The sequence below is a fragment of the Paramisgurnus dabryanus genome, chromosome 21 (assembly GCF_030506205.2).
Source record: "Paramisgurnus dabryanus chromosome 21, PD_genome_1.1, whole genome shotgun sequence".
NCBI lineage: Eukaryota > Metazoa > Chordata > Actinopteri > Cypriniformes > Cobitidae > Paramisgurnus > Paramisgurnus dabryanus.
In genome coordinates this window covers 13,094,949-13,110,711 of record NC_133357.1, presented here as the reverse complement: position 1 = coordinate 13,110,711, position 15,763 = coordinate 13,094,949, and the positions used below count along the sequence as shown (strand labels likewise).

The window sequence follows — 15,763 nt, the reverse complement described above, 5'->3', positions numbered from 1 at the left end:
TTTGTCCTTGATTCTGATTGGTCAATATTTGTGCTTTACTCCATTTTGCCTTGTGCCTAATACAATAAAGCAGCCTCTCGTTATTATCAGGAGGTCCCTGCTCCATGCATCTCTCATCTAAGGGGTCCTTGCCCCAAAAATGTTAAAGACTCCAGGGGCCTCATTCAAAAACTGTGCGTATGATCTTAACTAAAAGTCTACGTATGCACAAAAGCAAAAAATGGCATACGCCAAAAAATATTAAGACTTAAAAAACAAAGCAATGTTCCCTTTATAAATCACACATCACCTGCACGTGTGCGTACATGAATCATCCTCAGATCCCACCCTGCAAGCCCATTCTCCCATTAAGTTTGTTTTTATTAATAACAACCTTTGCGTGGGAACTGGCGTACGCACGTTTCGAGCTCGTTTTGTGTGCACGCACGCTTTATAAATGAGACCCCTGGTGTATATAATGGTTTGTACAAATATATATTTAGGTCATTTTGAATTTCTGATGCTTCAATACATTTCAACTCCCACAGACTTTGCCTGGTGAACTGTTTTCTAAAATATGTGTGATAAAAAAACAAAACAAAAAAACCTAAACTAAAAAAAAAAGATTTCTGTTGAGAAAACAGAAACAGGTCAAATATTGCAACACTGTGAAATATCTATCCCCCCACCCATAATGTTGTTACCATGACAACACTCTGGCAACAAAACTGAGGCAAACCCTTAAAAGGTTTAAAGCAGTGGTCTCCAACATGTTGGCCGCGGGCAGCAGGTTGCCCGTAGAGTTTGTGAGTTGCCCACCAAAACATTTAATTCTATTAACTGCCTCAATCTTAATAATAATTTATTGCATATTTTTGAGTTAGCTTGGCTTTTTATGGATGTTAAAATTTTTATAAAACATATTAACAAATAAAAAATAAATCAAATCAAATAAGTTTTAATTAGACTACATCAAAAAGTAGTCCTTTAAATTGTTTTATCTATTTTGGTAGCCCTTGCTCATAAAAAGGTTGGAGACCCTTGTTTAAAGTAAACAAAAATTCTGCATATGTTGTAGAAAACAAAAATTTGGCCTCACTAAGCAAAAAGTACAGTAGGCAAATAAGATAGGGGGGGCATAAGAGAAAATATGCTAAGTTTACAGATAACATATGTACAGATGACATACACTGACCTCTGGTAAATGGCATGGTAAAGTTTGATCACACAGTGTTAGGGGGTCCTTTGCTGTTCCAGTCAGATTGTACAACAGACACACAGCGACCAAATCCGAACCATTCGACTGCTTGGCTACACAATCTAGTAGATTCACTCGGTCGCAGGTAAACTGAAAAGTTCGATTTGGAAAACATGTTTTATGTATAAAGCGTATTTGAAGAAGTGTACATTATGTTTTAGATAAAAATAAAAAAAATCCTGTTTGTTTTCTTTATCTTAGATAGGTCAACAGGGTGTTTAAGTAATTAGATGAAATACACAGGCTACAAATATTCGTGAGCTTGCTGAAAAGTGCCAAATCACACAGAGAAACAAGACAAACTTCAGAGACAGTACATCAACATCTGAGTATTATTCTCAGTATTGTCCATTAAAGTTAATTCACACGGGCAGATCAGATGCCTACCATATTAACAAAAGCAGAGATGAAGAGAAGCAGAATGGTGAAGACTCCGACTACAGTGCTGTTTGTACGGGACTGCACAATCCTCTTTGATACTGTCTGTAAGGCAGCTGGAAAAAACTAAGACAAAAAGTTGGAAGAAAGACTGTGAATAAATAGAAAACAGCTATAATACGCAACACAGAAAACCCTTAAAGTGTGTAATGTTTGTCCATGTTACAATACTTTATCCTATCTAAGAAAACAGTGCAAGCCATTTGCATGAGAATATGTGCAAACATTTCAATTATTTCCTATCAGGACATCCTACAAAATCAGCACTGTCTCAACCACATTTAAAAAGTGTGCAATAGATGAATATGCAGTACAGACATTACAATAAACAAAGAAAAAAGATTAAGTATGACTGACCTTAACACAGGAATAAATGGCACATATGAAGAGGACATTGGTGAGGATAATAAAGATGCTGATGAACATGCCCAGCATTAAGGGAGTACTGCAAAACAAAAACATTCAAACAAACTGCAACCATAGATAACATGGCTGTTATAAAACAAATCACTGGTAAATAACACAAATGAACTCACTGTGGGAAGATGATGATTTGAATAAAAACGATGAAGCAGTAGACGAGGAGCGTACAGGCCACGTAACCACCGAAACGCTCATCCACCTTTTTTGAATACTGAAAGCATGAAAATTGGTGTTATTGTTAGCTGTTATGGACATTTTCTCAGAACTATGAGTGTGTAAATATGCCATGTGTTGGATGCCATTAAAACAGGCATTTTGAAGGCAGACCTTTTTCTCCAGGAATGGCTTTTGGAATGTAAGCAGGAACTTCTTCACGTGGTCTTTTCTCAGCTGGTCGATGCTGCGAGCATCAATGGCACGGCCTAAAAACTCATCAACCTCATCCTCTGGATTTAAAGCCTCTTGAACACAGCGGCTGAGAAGGGAACATTTAATCAAGGGTAAGAAATGTTACAATGACGTGTAGTAAAAATTGCACATAGTATTGCACATAACATTAGATTATAATATTACAAAGTAAATATCAATACATGTGTTTTTTTCTGATAGAAGCATGAGGTGGTTACATATGAAACCTGATCTAGAATATTCATTTCACGTTGGCTTTCTCCCAGAGCAAACTTGTTAAAACAGCCTGTGAAAAGTAACCCATAAACCCCTGCAGAGCCACAGAGAATGAATTTGTGTCCTAATAAAACCAGAACTCACTTATCTTTGCTGGAGGCTTCATCTATGCCCTGAAAACAGACAGGTAGATTAGTTACAGTGGGCAATAAAAAGAGAAAAACACACCCGCAGTCGCATTTTACATGACTCCAAAGCTCCTACAAGAGCCACTGCCACTCAGAGACTTTAAATAACACCCAGAGTGAAGCTTGACAGGACCTGAGACAGGCTGTTATACTCCAACAAATGACTTTCGCATTCATTATTTTTGCCTTTAAACCTAAACCTCACTGATGTTTGTTAGATTTATGCCTAAAACAAAAAAACAACCAGAATTCAAGACTGTCCCTTGAAGACTGAGTGCGTTTACATGCACAGAATAACTATCAAAAATCTGCTTATTTTAGAAAACTGTTTTCATGCATTTACATGCAAATCAATAAACCGGCTATGCAGAAAACTGCGTTTACATGGGACTTGGAGATTTCTCAGGTTTCTCGCAGGCAATGACATCACCGATTAGAGTACATAATATTAGTTCAAAAAGCCATTGGCATATCTGCATATCTGTCTGTGTTGTATAACTTCTTAGGTGTTTCTCAATGTCAAGAATACTTCCTTAGCAGGATTGGTCCTTCCAAGTTACTTCCTTCATAGGAAGCTCCTCTTTAGCATTAGAAAAACATGTAAATGGAACAGGCTAGCAAGTGCAAGTCATTGCGTCAGTGAAAAGGTGTGCTTTCGGCGCTGTGCGCATAGGATTGTGTGTGATTTCAGAGCGCGAAGGCTACACATATGCATCCTTTCCTTTATATTGGATATTTTTTGAACGATGGACTTAGTCCTTGGTTGAAAATTTGAGGATCCTAGACATTGGAACAGTCCTTCGACAGATGTCGATGACGTAGCATCCTCGAAATTCTGGCATTGAGAAACCCCTCTTGTGTCTGCAGAACCTGTAAATGCAACATGAGCTTCTATCTTTACAGTTTCTCTGCCAACTGCTTCAGTCGTGCTGAGACTTTTATACATTACTTTGCGCTGACTTCCGCGCGTGACATTTATCTTTTACACGCAGAGACATGCGCACATGAACAAAACCGTGAGAAAGACGGTTAAGGTGTTTACATGCCACGTGAAATCGGGGTAATGAGCAAAAACTACCTGTGCCAATCGATTTTTGCTTACGCCGCTTACGGGCTTTCCCCGAGTCGGCGTAAGACTGTGCATGTAAACGCATTCACTTTCTCTTCAAGTCCGATTGGAAAATCTATTTAAAAAATCTATAAAAATTAAAGAGTAATAAGAAAATCTATAACTAGACAGACTCTGTAATTTACTAGCTGGTTTTCAACAATAAGTAACTATTAAATGCTCTCTCATTTGTAAGTTCTTAAGATAAAAGCATCTACTAATGAATACATTTAAAAGGTACCGCACACAAATTTGTGCCAATTTTCCCCAATTTACCCCCTTACCACAATCCTACACTCTAAAAAAAGATGTTCATTTCTTACACATTTTTTGTGTTATGCTATTTAACATATTATGTTTCATTTTGTGTTAAATTAAATAAAAGTGACAACACAAGTTGTGTTAAAAGTAACGCAAAATGTGATGTTTCAAAAATAACACAAAGATGTGTCTTGTTTGGGACAATGATTGTGTTGTTTTCCATTTTTAAAGTGTTGGTAAATTGCTGATCATTTTAGTGGCTGCACCATAAGATTTTTTGTGGTGCAGTTAGAGTGACTGAATCTGCTTGAAAGCATGTTGGGTGCGGTCCGATCGCAAATTGTAAATATTTAACATGTCGATAAGAAATGCTGTAAAAAGCATCTTGTAGACTGTCACGTGGCACGAAATAATACCCTATCAGAAAGTGAGCGGACGAAATATGAAAGCTTAACAATGGCAATCATGGCACACAAGCACAGGCCAAAGTGAGATGGACATCAGAAATGAACAGGGTTCCTACACTTTTTTCCATTTCAAAATTCCATACTTTTCCAGCCTCAAACATACAGACTTCCCTGAAGATTTTTCAGAACATATTTAACATCTGAAAAAAGCAGTGGTTTAAAAAAATCGAACTCACATGTATACATGTCTCATTTTTGTGTATTGTATTGGTTTCTAATTTTTTTCTGTTTTTAAACCATTTTCGCTTGGGTTTGGGGTTAGATTTGGGATTTAATATATAGGTTTCTCCATGTTTTTTGTCTATTTTTAAACCATGGTCACTTGGAGTTGGAGTTACAATTGGGGTTTGGGTTAGGATGTCCTTTTATGCAACAAAAAGTTGTTCTAACCCCAAACCCACGCCACAATGGTTAAAAAATAAATTAGAAACCAATGCATAAAACGACACAAAAAGATGCGTCCTATTAAGTGAACTGGAAGGACTGGCGTATCATATGCACGCAAAATTGGAATTTGTTGTATGTATTGCACGAGTTTTCAGACTTCGTGCTATTTACTCTATACGCATCTCCATGAGACTGGGCTGGACTAGCTCAAGTTCCCATCGTAAAACTTACACTTACCCATTGTGGCCGATCGTTTGGTTCAAACATTAATGCTAAATTTGACAATGTTCAATGTATTTAGTCGTAGAGTCGGTGGCCCCTGACTGTCATGTTTACTGCTGCCTAACTGCGTATCGTCCAATCACAGCAAACAGTCCTGCACAGATTTGATCTAGCGCTGATCTTATAGCAGTGCTCAAAACATGCTGCAAACATCATAAAATAAATGTATTATTAAAAACTCTTGATATATCTTTATATTATAGGAAAATGAATAGGCCAATAGTCTGGAAATTCATATTTTTCTCCATACTCTATTTTCTTTTTTCCATACTAATCCAGACTTGGAAAAAAATTAAATCAAATTCCATACTTTTACAAAACACGTAGGATGTAAATTAATGTAAAAAGCAGCCCCCATAGTAATAATACGATTTCTTCATATCAGCCTTAAATGTAATGTATCTAGTTTGGGACTCATACCTTAATAAAATTGCACATTTTTATTTTTTTATTAAGAAATTACAACTTTTCAACAAAAGAGCTACACCATTATATTAATTAATTTCCTTTTTTGATGTCATTTTCCTCTCTTTATTAATACTCTGAAACAAAAGATTTTATTTGTCACAGTATTATAATCTATGTTTTTCTTTTATTTGACACTGATGGAAAGCAGAAAAGCCCTCGCCTGGAAAAGCCGAAAAGCAATTCACACATACGCAATGGCCAGGTCATGAGAAAATCGCCTCAATTATTAGCTGTCGCTATACTCATAAACAACTGCAGAGGAGATCAGACGGTGTGAGGTGTAAGAGGCGGCACGTGAGTGGACAGACAGAGCAGAGCTTACCATTTGTCTGAAGACTTTTGAATCTTTAGTTCTAGAGAAAGATCTGTCAGGAACCCATCGCGGCATCAGGCCTTCTGAAGAGTTGGCCTTAGCTCTCTGTATTTTAGCCATCATTGCTTTTTCTTCTTTCTGCAAGAGAAATATTTGGCACAAACACACAGGAAATTAAACCGTATTCCGGCAAACGTCTAATACAGTAGATAGTTTAATTGATCCCCAAAGACAAAGTTGTAATTTTTGCGTTATAAATGACATATAAAAATGCTAAGATGTTGTAGATTTTTATTAAGGAGAACCTAAATGCACTTCCCCACCATCAAAAATTATGAAAACAGGAGTTCACTGACTGGGAATCTACTTGGGTAAGGTCAGTATAGTGCCAAATATATTTATATGTATAGACCCCTTAATCACCGCTGTAGCTGGAGGCAAAAAATAAGTAGGAACTCATAGCAGGCTCGCTAAAAGAGGTTTTTACTAAAATGTCATCATGTTGTGTTTTTGGCTGCCAGAATAGAAGGAACAGCACTTTTGGTTCAAAACTTAAGTTTTACCGGATCCCGGCAGACATTCTCTCACAGAAATCAAGACGACAATTGTGGATGAATGAAATACTGCGTACAGACTGGACGGAGAAGTGTTTGCAGTGCACACTTCATATCAGGTAAAATAATCTATGCATATGTACTGGTGTGTTGGTTTTATCTAGTACAAATCAGCAAGTTTCTGTTTTAGAGGTGAAAAGTCGCCAACCTTCAGCGCTATTGTTTAGCTTAAATGTTAAACAAACATACAGCGATAGTTGTGTGTGCTATCCTATGAATGGTCTCTTAAAATAATCCACATTGCTAATCATAGTTAGCGATAGGTTACATTAGACAATAAGCCTTGACAAAGTTCCCTAAACCACCGAAAGTAATTCATACGTTGTCTAGGAAGCTGTTTACACTTGGCATTTATGCGTTTTCATCGATCGGATTACAAGTGGACGACGTTAATACCAAGTGTAAATGGTTTTTAAAACGTTTTGAGCTCGTCTACTTTCAACCACATTCAGAGGTAGTCGAAACCCCTTTCGATCGGATTGTTTTTGTAGTGTAAACGCACATGTGGTTGAATGTGTTCGAACAGCCACAGGAGACCGCCTTCTCTCCCCCCATTTATCTAATCTGAGGTACTGAACACAATGTTTTACGTCTTTTCTGAATTCTGGCGCGAACACACGGTGAACAGCGCTATTTTTAGCCTTTCATTGATAAAAGTAAAGCGGCTGATCTTCGCAATTTCATTTTGCAAGCGTGTGAAAGTTGCACAATCCTATTTCATCAATTGCGCTGAAAATTCAGAGAAAGCTCCAACATATAGACGCGATTGTGCGTCTGGTCAGAACTTTACTTCCGGTTTCTGTTTGTTCATTGGTCTGACTAGTTGCTGAAACTGAACTCTTACACAAATACCTCATCGAAAAATAACAAATGTTTTGGTTTCCTAGGTAATCTACGTGTTGTTTATTTTGCTTGTTATATAAATAAACTACTTTAAGAGGACTTGTTATTTATTCTTAGCGGAGTTTACCGGAAGTTATGTGATGACCACGAAAGCTGCTTGTTCATGTTGTTACTGCTAAAACCGTCTATACATGTACAAAACACTGGGCAGCATATTTACTTACTACACAAGCAGCGGACTCAACATAAACATAATATTAGTTCGCGTCCATATAAACTCATCATTACTCCCGCTTACGCTTAAATGACAGTGGAGAGACTCGCCCACCGCCTCAACAGACCACCGCTTCACAGTAAGCAGTCGAAAATGGACAAAAGAGACGGATTTAAATACCAGGTGTAAACGTGATGTGTCTCTCTCGTCCACTTGTGATCCGATTGATGAAAACACATCTTAATACCAAGTGTAAACAGCCCCTAGGAAATATCCAATACCTGTTTAAAACTAAGAGAGTTAATTTACAAAAATAGCTGTCACGGTCCCGCAGAATCATTGACTGTACATATTCAGACAATTCCAAACTTTTTTCTGCATCCGTGTTTAAAAAATCCCTCCTAAAACGTGCTAGCATACGCTTGCTAACATTGCCTCCGCGGCTCTTTTTGCCTCCAGCTAAGCCCCGCCCACCCGGAGAAATGCAATGTTTACAAACTTTTAAGGGGTCTATATAGTTTACATTTAAAAGGTAAAATTCATGTATGTGTGTATTGTGTAACTGACCCTTTTCTGACTGCAGCCCAGCACAAAAAACGTCTCAATTTTGTTGTCCTTAAGATATGCGTTTCTGTCCCCTCCAAAACCTGGTTCAACTTCATAGTCCCCATTTAAATACTGCAGCGTGGCTTTGGTTATATGGATCCGCCTGTAAACATTTACAGCTTCGATTTTAGTACAGTCACATAAACATTCACAGTTTTGCAAACATCTATTACTGCAACATTTATTCCTGTGCATAATGTCTCACACCAAAATCAAATTTATTGTAGACCATTCCATAACAATTTGGAGAAACAATCCTGATGCATTAGCAATTTGGACCCCACCCACCTCTGAGATCATTTTTGCCAAATTTAAATTTGAAACAGATTATTACATCACATGTCCCCTCCGTTCTTCCCTACCCTGCTTGGCCTCCAGCCTCCATCTGGTTGGCCAGTGTGACATCGTTGGACCAGACATCAAACTGCCATTTGCGTAGCCCGAGCACCCCGCAGTGCACACGGCCGCTGTGTATACCCACACGCATGTTCACATTCACTCCGGTCACCTCTCGAACCAATCTGCAATGAATGCATGAATGCACATTAATTGACAAGTGTGTTGAAAAAAAAAATGAAGGGACACGTGGGAAATGAAGTAGAGAAAAACGTACGATATAGCCTCGATCATATCCACCCCCATCTCCACACAGCAGTGAGCGTGATCGGCCCTAGGTTCCGGAAGTCCAGACACACAGTAATAACAATCCCCCAGGATCTTGATCCGCAGACAGTGGTTTTCCTGAGAATACAGACATAACACACCGCATGTATATTAATGTTCATTACTGCATAGCGATGGATAAAACCTTAAAACTACAGTCTGATATTTATTTTCTGAGGGAAATGTAAGTGTTGCTTGCCCATGCGAAAGTCGTTTTTGTGATCCTGTGGTGTTTTTGCTAGTTGCCTTAGACTTGCTACACGGTTGTTAAGTCCTTGTTAGCACATCGCATCATATAATATCATATTTACGCATTTGGTACAAGCTTTTATCCAATTCTGTAATTGCTAAGGTCTTCTGAGTGTTTAAAGGGTGGCCATTCTCAATTCTTCAGTCTATCTTTTAATTAGAAACAATGCACCCTGGCTGGTATCCTGTATGTCCTGGTTGGTACAAGTAGGCATTTTGGGTGTTTCCAGGACCTGCTATGTGGTTGGGGGGGGGGTTTGGGTGTTGCCAGGGCAATGCTATGTGGTTTCTGGGGTGTATTTAATAATGATTCCCCTTTTCTGTGTTATCTGTTTTCATGTAAACTGTTATGAAATGATTCAAAATCATGCTAGATGAATAATTTGAATTGAACTGAAGTGTATTGTCTGCTTACCCAAGCTAATTTATCAAAGCGTGCGAAAAGCTCATTAAGGGTCATGACCAGCTCCTGGGCTGTGCACTGTGATGCCAAACTGGTGAAGCCCTCGATGTCCGCGAACAAGATACTGTTGAGAGGACAGACAGACGACGACAAAAGACAGACAGAAGAAAATGAGATCAATAATCACTCAGAGCCCTTGTCTGGGTCACTGCCGTTGGTTTGATGGGCTAAACAAGAAAAAAACATCGATTCGGATCGTTTCCTGAATAAAGGGTGGCCATTCTCAATTCTTCAGTCTATCTTTCAATTAGAAACAATGCACCCTGGCTGGTATCCTGTATGTCCTGGTTGGTACAAGTAGGATATACGGTCATAAACTACAATTTAAGAAATGACAGAATGGACACACACAGTCTGGACACATTACCACGTAAAAAATTGGCACTGATTTCTTTATAAATGCTTAAAAATGTCAAATTCAGATCCTTTCCTAGTTACATGTAGACATCCAAGTTTTCTGTGGCATGGATGCTCCCAACTCGCTTAGATAGAAATATGTGCTCATAGCTCTTTGTAACTACATCATTTTAATCTGCTGGCATTTTACCAAGGGGCCATATAGCAGCCTGACCCTCGATCTTGCCAGGCAGGAACTAAAAATGACAGAAAGTCACGTCTCAAGGACTGCAAACAACCTAATCTGCTTTTAAGCAATCAACTCAACCTTGGGAACAATAACCTTAAGCTGCCTTGGTGTCTAATGTCTCTCTGTTTTACACAGACTGCCGTCTGCTTTAATTACATTCAGACTTGAGTATTTAACACTGTTGTTTTTCATTCAGGAGGTGTGATGACAACACTGGCAACCGTAACAGTGTGACTCACGTGGCGGTCTTGGCATTTGCGTACCTGACGTTGTCGTGTTTCTGGATGTAGATCTTGTGAAACATCATATCCTCTTTCTTGGCGCTGATGTCGGCCTTCATCTCCATGGCAACGTGCCTTGGCAGCACCGAGAGCAGCAGGCGTTCCTGGATCGGGTTTACGAGATGACACTAGTAATCATGTGCACAAGCACACATGTGCCACGCTAACAAATAACATGTTTTTTTAGTTACTGCAACAAGCTTCCCATTTGTTTTGTTTTTCACGCATTTTTAAATGTAAAAACTTTTTGGATTTCAGGCGAAACATTTTTTTAAATCAAGCCGGCATGATGAGAAAACATTATAAAAAAAAACATAAAACATGTAACCTGAGTTTATGAGGTGCACAAAGACAAGAGATGAACAAACAGTGGGTGGGTGGATGTGTTTGCAGACCTGCTGCTGGTTTTCTCTCTGAAGGTGTAGCCTGGCTTGGATATATCCTCTAGTCTCTTTGAAGGCCTGTCTCTGAGACACCTCAGCTGGGTAGTGTGTGCAGATGCCAATGATGTTGGTGCACAGGAAAATCATTGCATTGGCACCTATCTGTACAGAAAGAGAAAGAGATATCAACTATAGAGAATAAGTGAAAAAGTACATAAGAGAGATAATGCTGTGTGCAAAAGACTGATGCGGACTTTTAAAGGAAAACACCACAGTTTTTCAATATTTTACTATGTTCTTACCTCAACTTAGACTTATTAATACAAACCTATATTTTTTCAATGTGTACACTTAATCTTTGTACAGCGTGTCGTGAATGTGTTAGCATTTAGCCTAGCCCCATTCATTCCTTAGGATCCAAACAGGGATGAATTTAGAAGCCACCAAACACTTCCATGTTTTCCCTATTTAAAGACTGTTACATGAGTAGTTACTAAGAGTGTCAAAACTTCAATTTTAAATCGAAATCGATCGAAATTAAGTCACAACCTCGAACTTCGAATTAAAAAAATGGGATTGCCGATGCGGCCACACCCCCGTGTCACGTCCGGTCGGCTTGCCAAGCTGGGGAAATAAACCTCTCAGAGGTGCCTTTAAAAACATCGATCCAGTTTTTAAAGGCACATGAGGGATGTATTGCTACAACTCCTTGAAATGCATATCATAAACAGGATTACTACCTAATGATCTGACTTCGGACAGAGCGCGACTCTTTGCACGTGCGCGAGAGAGCCGCCAAGATGCAGCGGGTTATATTTTAATCAATGGGAAAGTGTGCCTCACCTCGCATGAAACGCATAAAACTAAACAAATATGTAAGGCTAAACTACTTTAGTTTATGTTTATACTTCAGATAGATGTGAGAGCGCGTGCATATGAGACAGAGAGAAGCGTAGCTGCTTATGACGTGCTGCTTTAATTTCAGATGCTAGGAGTCCAAGACGTGCGCATTAAGTCCATGTGCGTGCAAGAAGAATCCTACAAGCCCTCTCGCGTATAGTGAAGCATACAAACACCCATGCGAGGTAAAGCATGCCATGTACATGTTGATGTGAAACTATAATAATAATAATAATAATAATAATAATAAATAATAAATAATAATGGCCTATAATTTTTGTCTTTAAAAAAAATGTAAAAATCGAGAATCGAATCGATTCGTGACCTTAGAATCGAAAATGTCATTGAATTGACGATTTGGAGAATTGTGACACCCCTAGTAGTTACACAAGTAAGTATGGTGGCACAAATAAAAAGTGGCGATTTTTTAAGCGGATAAAAATTTGAACTATACTATATGGCGGAGGGGCACTTAGTTTGCAGCACTTTGACCTCGGGTGCAGTAATATTGGTGGAAGTTTGAGCGAGAGGGGGAGTAGTCAGGAGTGATGATGTTACTGCGCGCCGAGGTCGAAGTGCTGCAAACTAAGTGCTCTTCCGCCATACGATATAGTTTTCATTTTTTATCTGCTCAAAAAATTACCACGTTTTATTTTGTGCCACCATTCTTACCCGTGTAACTACTCATGTAACAGTATTTAAATAGGGAAAATATGGAAGTGTTTGGTGGCTTCTAAATTCATCCCTGTTTGGATCCTAAGGAATGAATGGGGCTTAGGCTAAATGCTAACACATTCACAACACGCTGTACAAAGATTAAATGCACACATTGAAAAAAGATAGTTGTATTAATTGATCTAAGTTGAAGTAAGAACATAGTAAAATATTGAAAAAATGTGGTGTTTTCCTTTAACCACCAAACCTATAAATAACCCCTTCATCTGACTTTAATTACAACAGTGATTATGTTTTCAAGTCCACATAATAAAACAAGACTATCTTGGACTCAAAAGGGCTCAAGTAAGACAGATATATGTCATTATGTCAGGTTTTTATTGCTATGATACACTCATGTACAATTTTTCATCTTCTCACGTGTTAAAACTCATGATCTCTGTAGACGACACCAACTACCATCCTCTATGACTATTATAGCATCTGTAATGAATACAAAACGTAGAGACGAACACACTAACAATGTGTCATGAAGTCCTCAGAGGTGGGGTGGAGTATCTCGAACGTCTTACTTTATTACTTACTGCCTGTATTACATTATTCAGGCTGAAATAAATCACACTGAACTTTAAATGAGGAAACTGAATGTGGAATGAGTTCAAGAGCATCAAAGAGAGACATACAGAACAAATGAAATTCATCTGAATTGAACAGAGTACAGACAATTATCCATGACTAACTATGACTTTTGATGCAGTTCTTTAGCAAACTTTTAGCAGATTTATGCATCCTTAATACTTATACAATTAAATGCAGTAAAAAACTTCAAACAGTTTAGACAATAAAGCACAGTGCAGTACTATAAAAAGCATCCAGCAATCTGCTCTTTGTGTTTACAAGTATCAGTACAATTATCTTAGGTTTAGATGGTATGCCGTCAAACCTGTGTGTTTAAAAGAACTTGAGACGGTTATGCTGAAAATAGTTTTTAAGAGATGTGTTAACATGCACCATGAATAATGCGATGACATGCAGGCAAAATAAACACAAAACAGATTAATTATTATGAATTTTACAAAGGGCCCATATTTTAGTTTTTTTAATTGCAATGTTGCATAATGCAAAAATAAGTATTTGAACTGTACTGTAATGTCAAAATCATTTGATGCTGAACATTTTGGGTGTATTCAGGAACTTATGCAGACACTTTGCAAGTGAGAATTTTGTTGCAATCCAATGTGGTGCATTTTCATTTTTTGGTGAAGATGAACAAAAAATAAAAGCAGAGATCCAAAAAAATAACTCCACTCCCTCTTTCAAGAGTCCCTAGGGTGAATGTACAAACATCTTCAGAGTCCAGGAAGAAAAACCAGACCCACCAGGCATCAATTTGCTCAGATGACATTAATGATTTGGGTAATTTAACTTTCCAAAACCTCAAAAAAAGTTCTCATCAAAGGATCCTTACTACAGCCAACAGCCCAAAAAAAACAAAAGCCCTTTATACATACAGATTCTGGAAAATACGCAGAAACTCTGTTTGGGATGTGTCCTGGGATCATTTGATTTTGGTTTTTCACACCATGATCTACATTTAAAACCCCCCGTGTTAAAGAGCTGAACCATGACCATGTTGTTGCGATGACACACACGTCCCACTACAGCACCTCCATTATGGTATTGTTTTTGCCTTTTGTTCACACATGATGCGCTTCGGGACTGTTACGGCAATGTTACTAGATCTCACAAAGCAAATTTTCATAAAATAAAGAGCCTTCTGTGTTAACACAAGCACGTCCCGTAAATGTTCTAGGATCACTCCCGTAAAGGGGACCTACTGTTGTAACACTGCCTTAACATTTAAGGACCGTGTCCTGTGTGAACAAAAGGCAGAAACAAGGGGGATTTAAATGCAGATTAACATTCACAACGAGAAATGTCTGCAAACTGGACTGTCTGCATAATTACATGCAACTAACCCTAAACCAAACCCTAACCCTACTGTAAGTACATAACGTTAATCCTTATTACTCAGTAATTAAAAATATAATTACACTGTTGCAAGGATATCATAAAATAAAGTCTTAACAAATACTCATTGTTTTGATAATTTACTTGTGTCATCGTTTACTTTTGGGTTTGTAACTTTTACATATCGTTAACATGTACTACTAATACACACTTACACACCAAAGGAAATTTAAAGGAGCGGTGAATCAAATACTCAATTTTAACTTGATACTTTGTTTTATAAGAGGTCATCATAGTTAAATGAACATCCTGCAAGTTTCAGAACTGAAAACGTCCGTGCTACTGAAATATAACCGTTTTTGGCACCAAGCCAGTTTTACAACCAAGTGTGAAATTCGGAGAAATATGACGTCAAAGTAGAATTGAAGCACCTCCCCATAGCCAAATACAATGACCACTTTTGTAGCCCCGCCCACAGCTTCGCGTGACACACATGTGTCTCAATCAGTAAACATGTCTTTAAAAGATTGCCAAATGTAACCAAAATGACTTTTAAATACATTTTTTCTGATAGACTTTTATTTTGACGCGGTGATCTGTTATGATAGAGTAACCATGGTAACGAAGTCTTGGCCTGGGTTGTGGAAGAACCGCGTGGGAACAACACAGAAGCTGAATACTTTAATTCGGAGGCTCGGAAAATAAAATTAGGAATGCGTGGATAAAGGTTGTTTTTGAAGATTTCCAGCTCGCGTGGGGAGTGTTTGATTAACTGTGCGGATTCACTTGTAAAGAAGCAAGTCGATGCTGGATTTGCAGAGAGACTGTGATTAAAAGCACCACTAATATTGGATCTGATGAAAATGACACAGCAAGTAAGACATTTTACTTTATTTAAGTTACTGCGTTTCACTATTGCTTTGTTAGAAGAGATCGCTTGATATGTCCTGTTGTAACATCCGTGTCTAAACACGTATGTTTGACTGTTTTAATTTACTCAAAACATGAAACAATTAATAAAGGTGCAACACATAACAATACGATTGTAATTTAACGGTAGAAATATGCAAAGGTAGTGATAAGGAAGGACTTATCAGCCGCAATTTAGATTATGATGCC

General features: G+C 38.1%; 1 protein-coding gene across 1 annotated transcript in view; it reads right to left on the bottom strand.

The window, feature by feature from the left end:
* adcy6b (adenylate cyclase 6b) overlaps nucleotides 1–15,763 on the bottom strand; it is a 47,043-nt gene that overhangs the window by 10,171 nt on the left and 21,109 nt on the right. The window contains exons 4-16 of the mRNA XM_065285676.2: nucleotides 11,111–11,260; nucleotides 10,698–10,819; nucleotides 9,801–9,912; nucleotides 9,087–9,214; nucleotides 8,836–8,994; nucleotides 8,435–8,576; nucleotides 6,206–6,334; nucleotides 2,867–2,895; nucleotides 2,426–2,573; nucleotides 2,212–2,309; nucleotides 2,033–2,120; nucleotides 1,625–1,741; nucleotides 1,175–1,327 (exon numbers count right to left, since the gene is read on the bottom strand). Coding sequence (XP_065141748.1) covers nucleotides 1,175–1,327; nucleotides 1,625–1,741; nucleotides 2,033–2,120; nucleotides 2,212–2,309; nucleotides 2,426–2,573; nucleotides 2,867–2,895; nucleotides 6,206–6,334; nucleotides 8,435–8,576; nucleotides 8,836–8,994; nucleotides 9,087–9,214; nucleotides 9,801–9,912; nucleotides 10,698–10,819; nucleotides 11,111–11,260 — 1,575 coding nt within the window. The remainder of the gene's footprint in view (nucleotides 1–1,174; nucleotides 1,328–1,624; nucleotides 1,742–2,032; nucleotides 2,121–2,211; nucleotides 2,310–2,425; nucleotides 2,574–2,866; nucleotides 2,896–6,205; nucleotides 6,335–8,434; nucleotides 8,577–8,835; nucleotides 8,995–9,086; nucleotides 9,215–9,800; nucleotides 9,913–10,697; nucleotides 10,820–11,110; nucleotides 11,261–15,763) is intronic.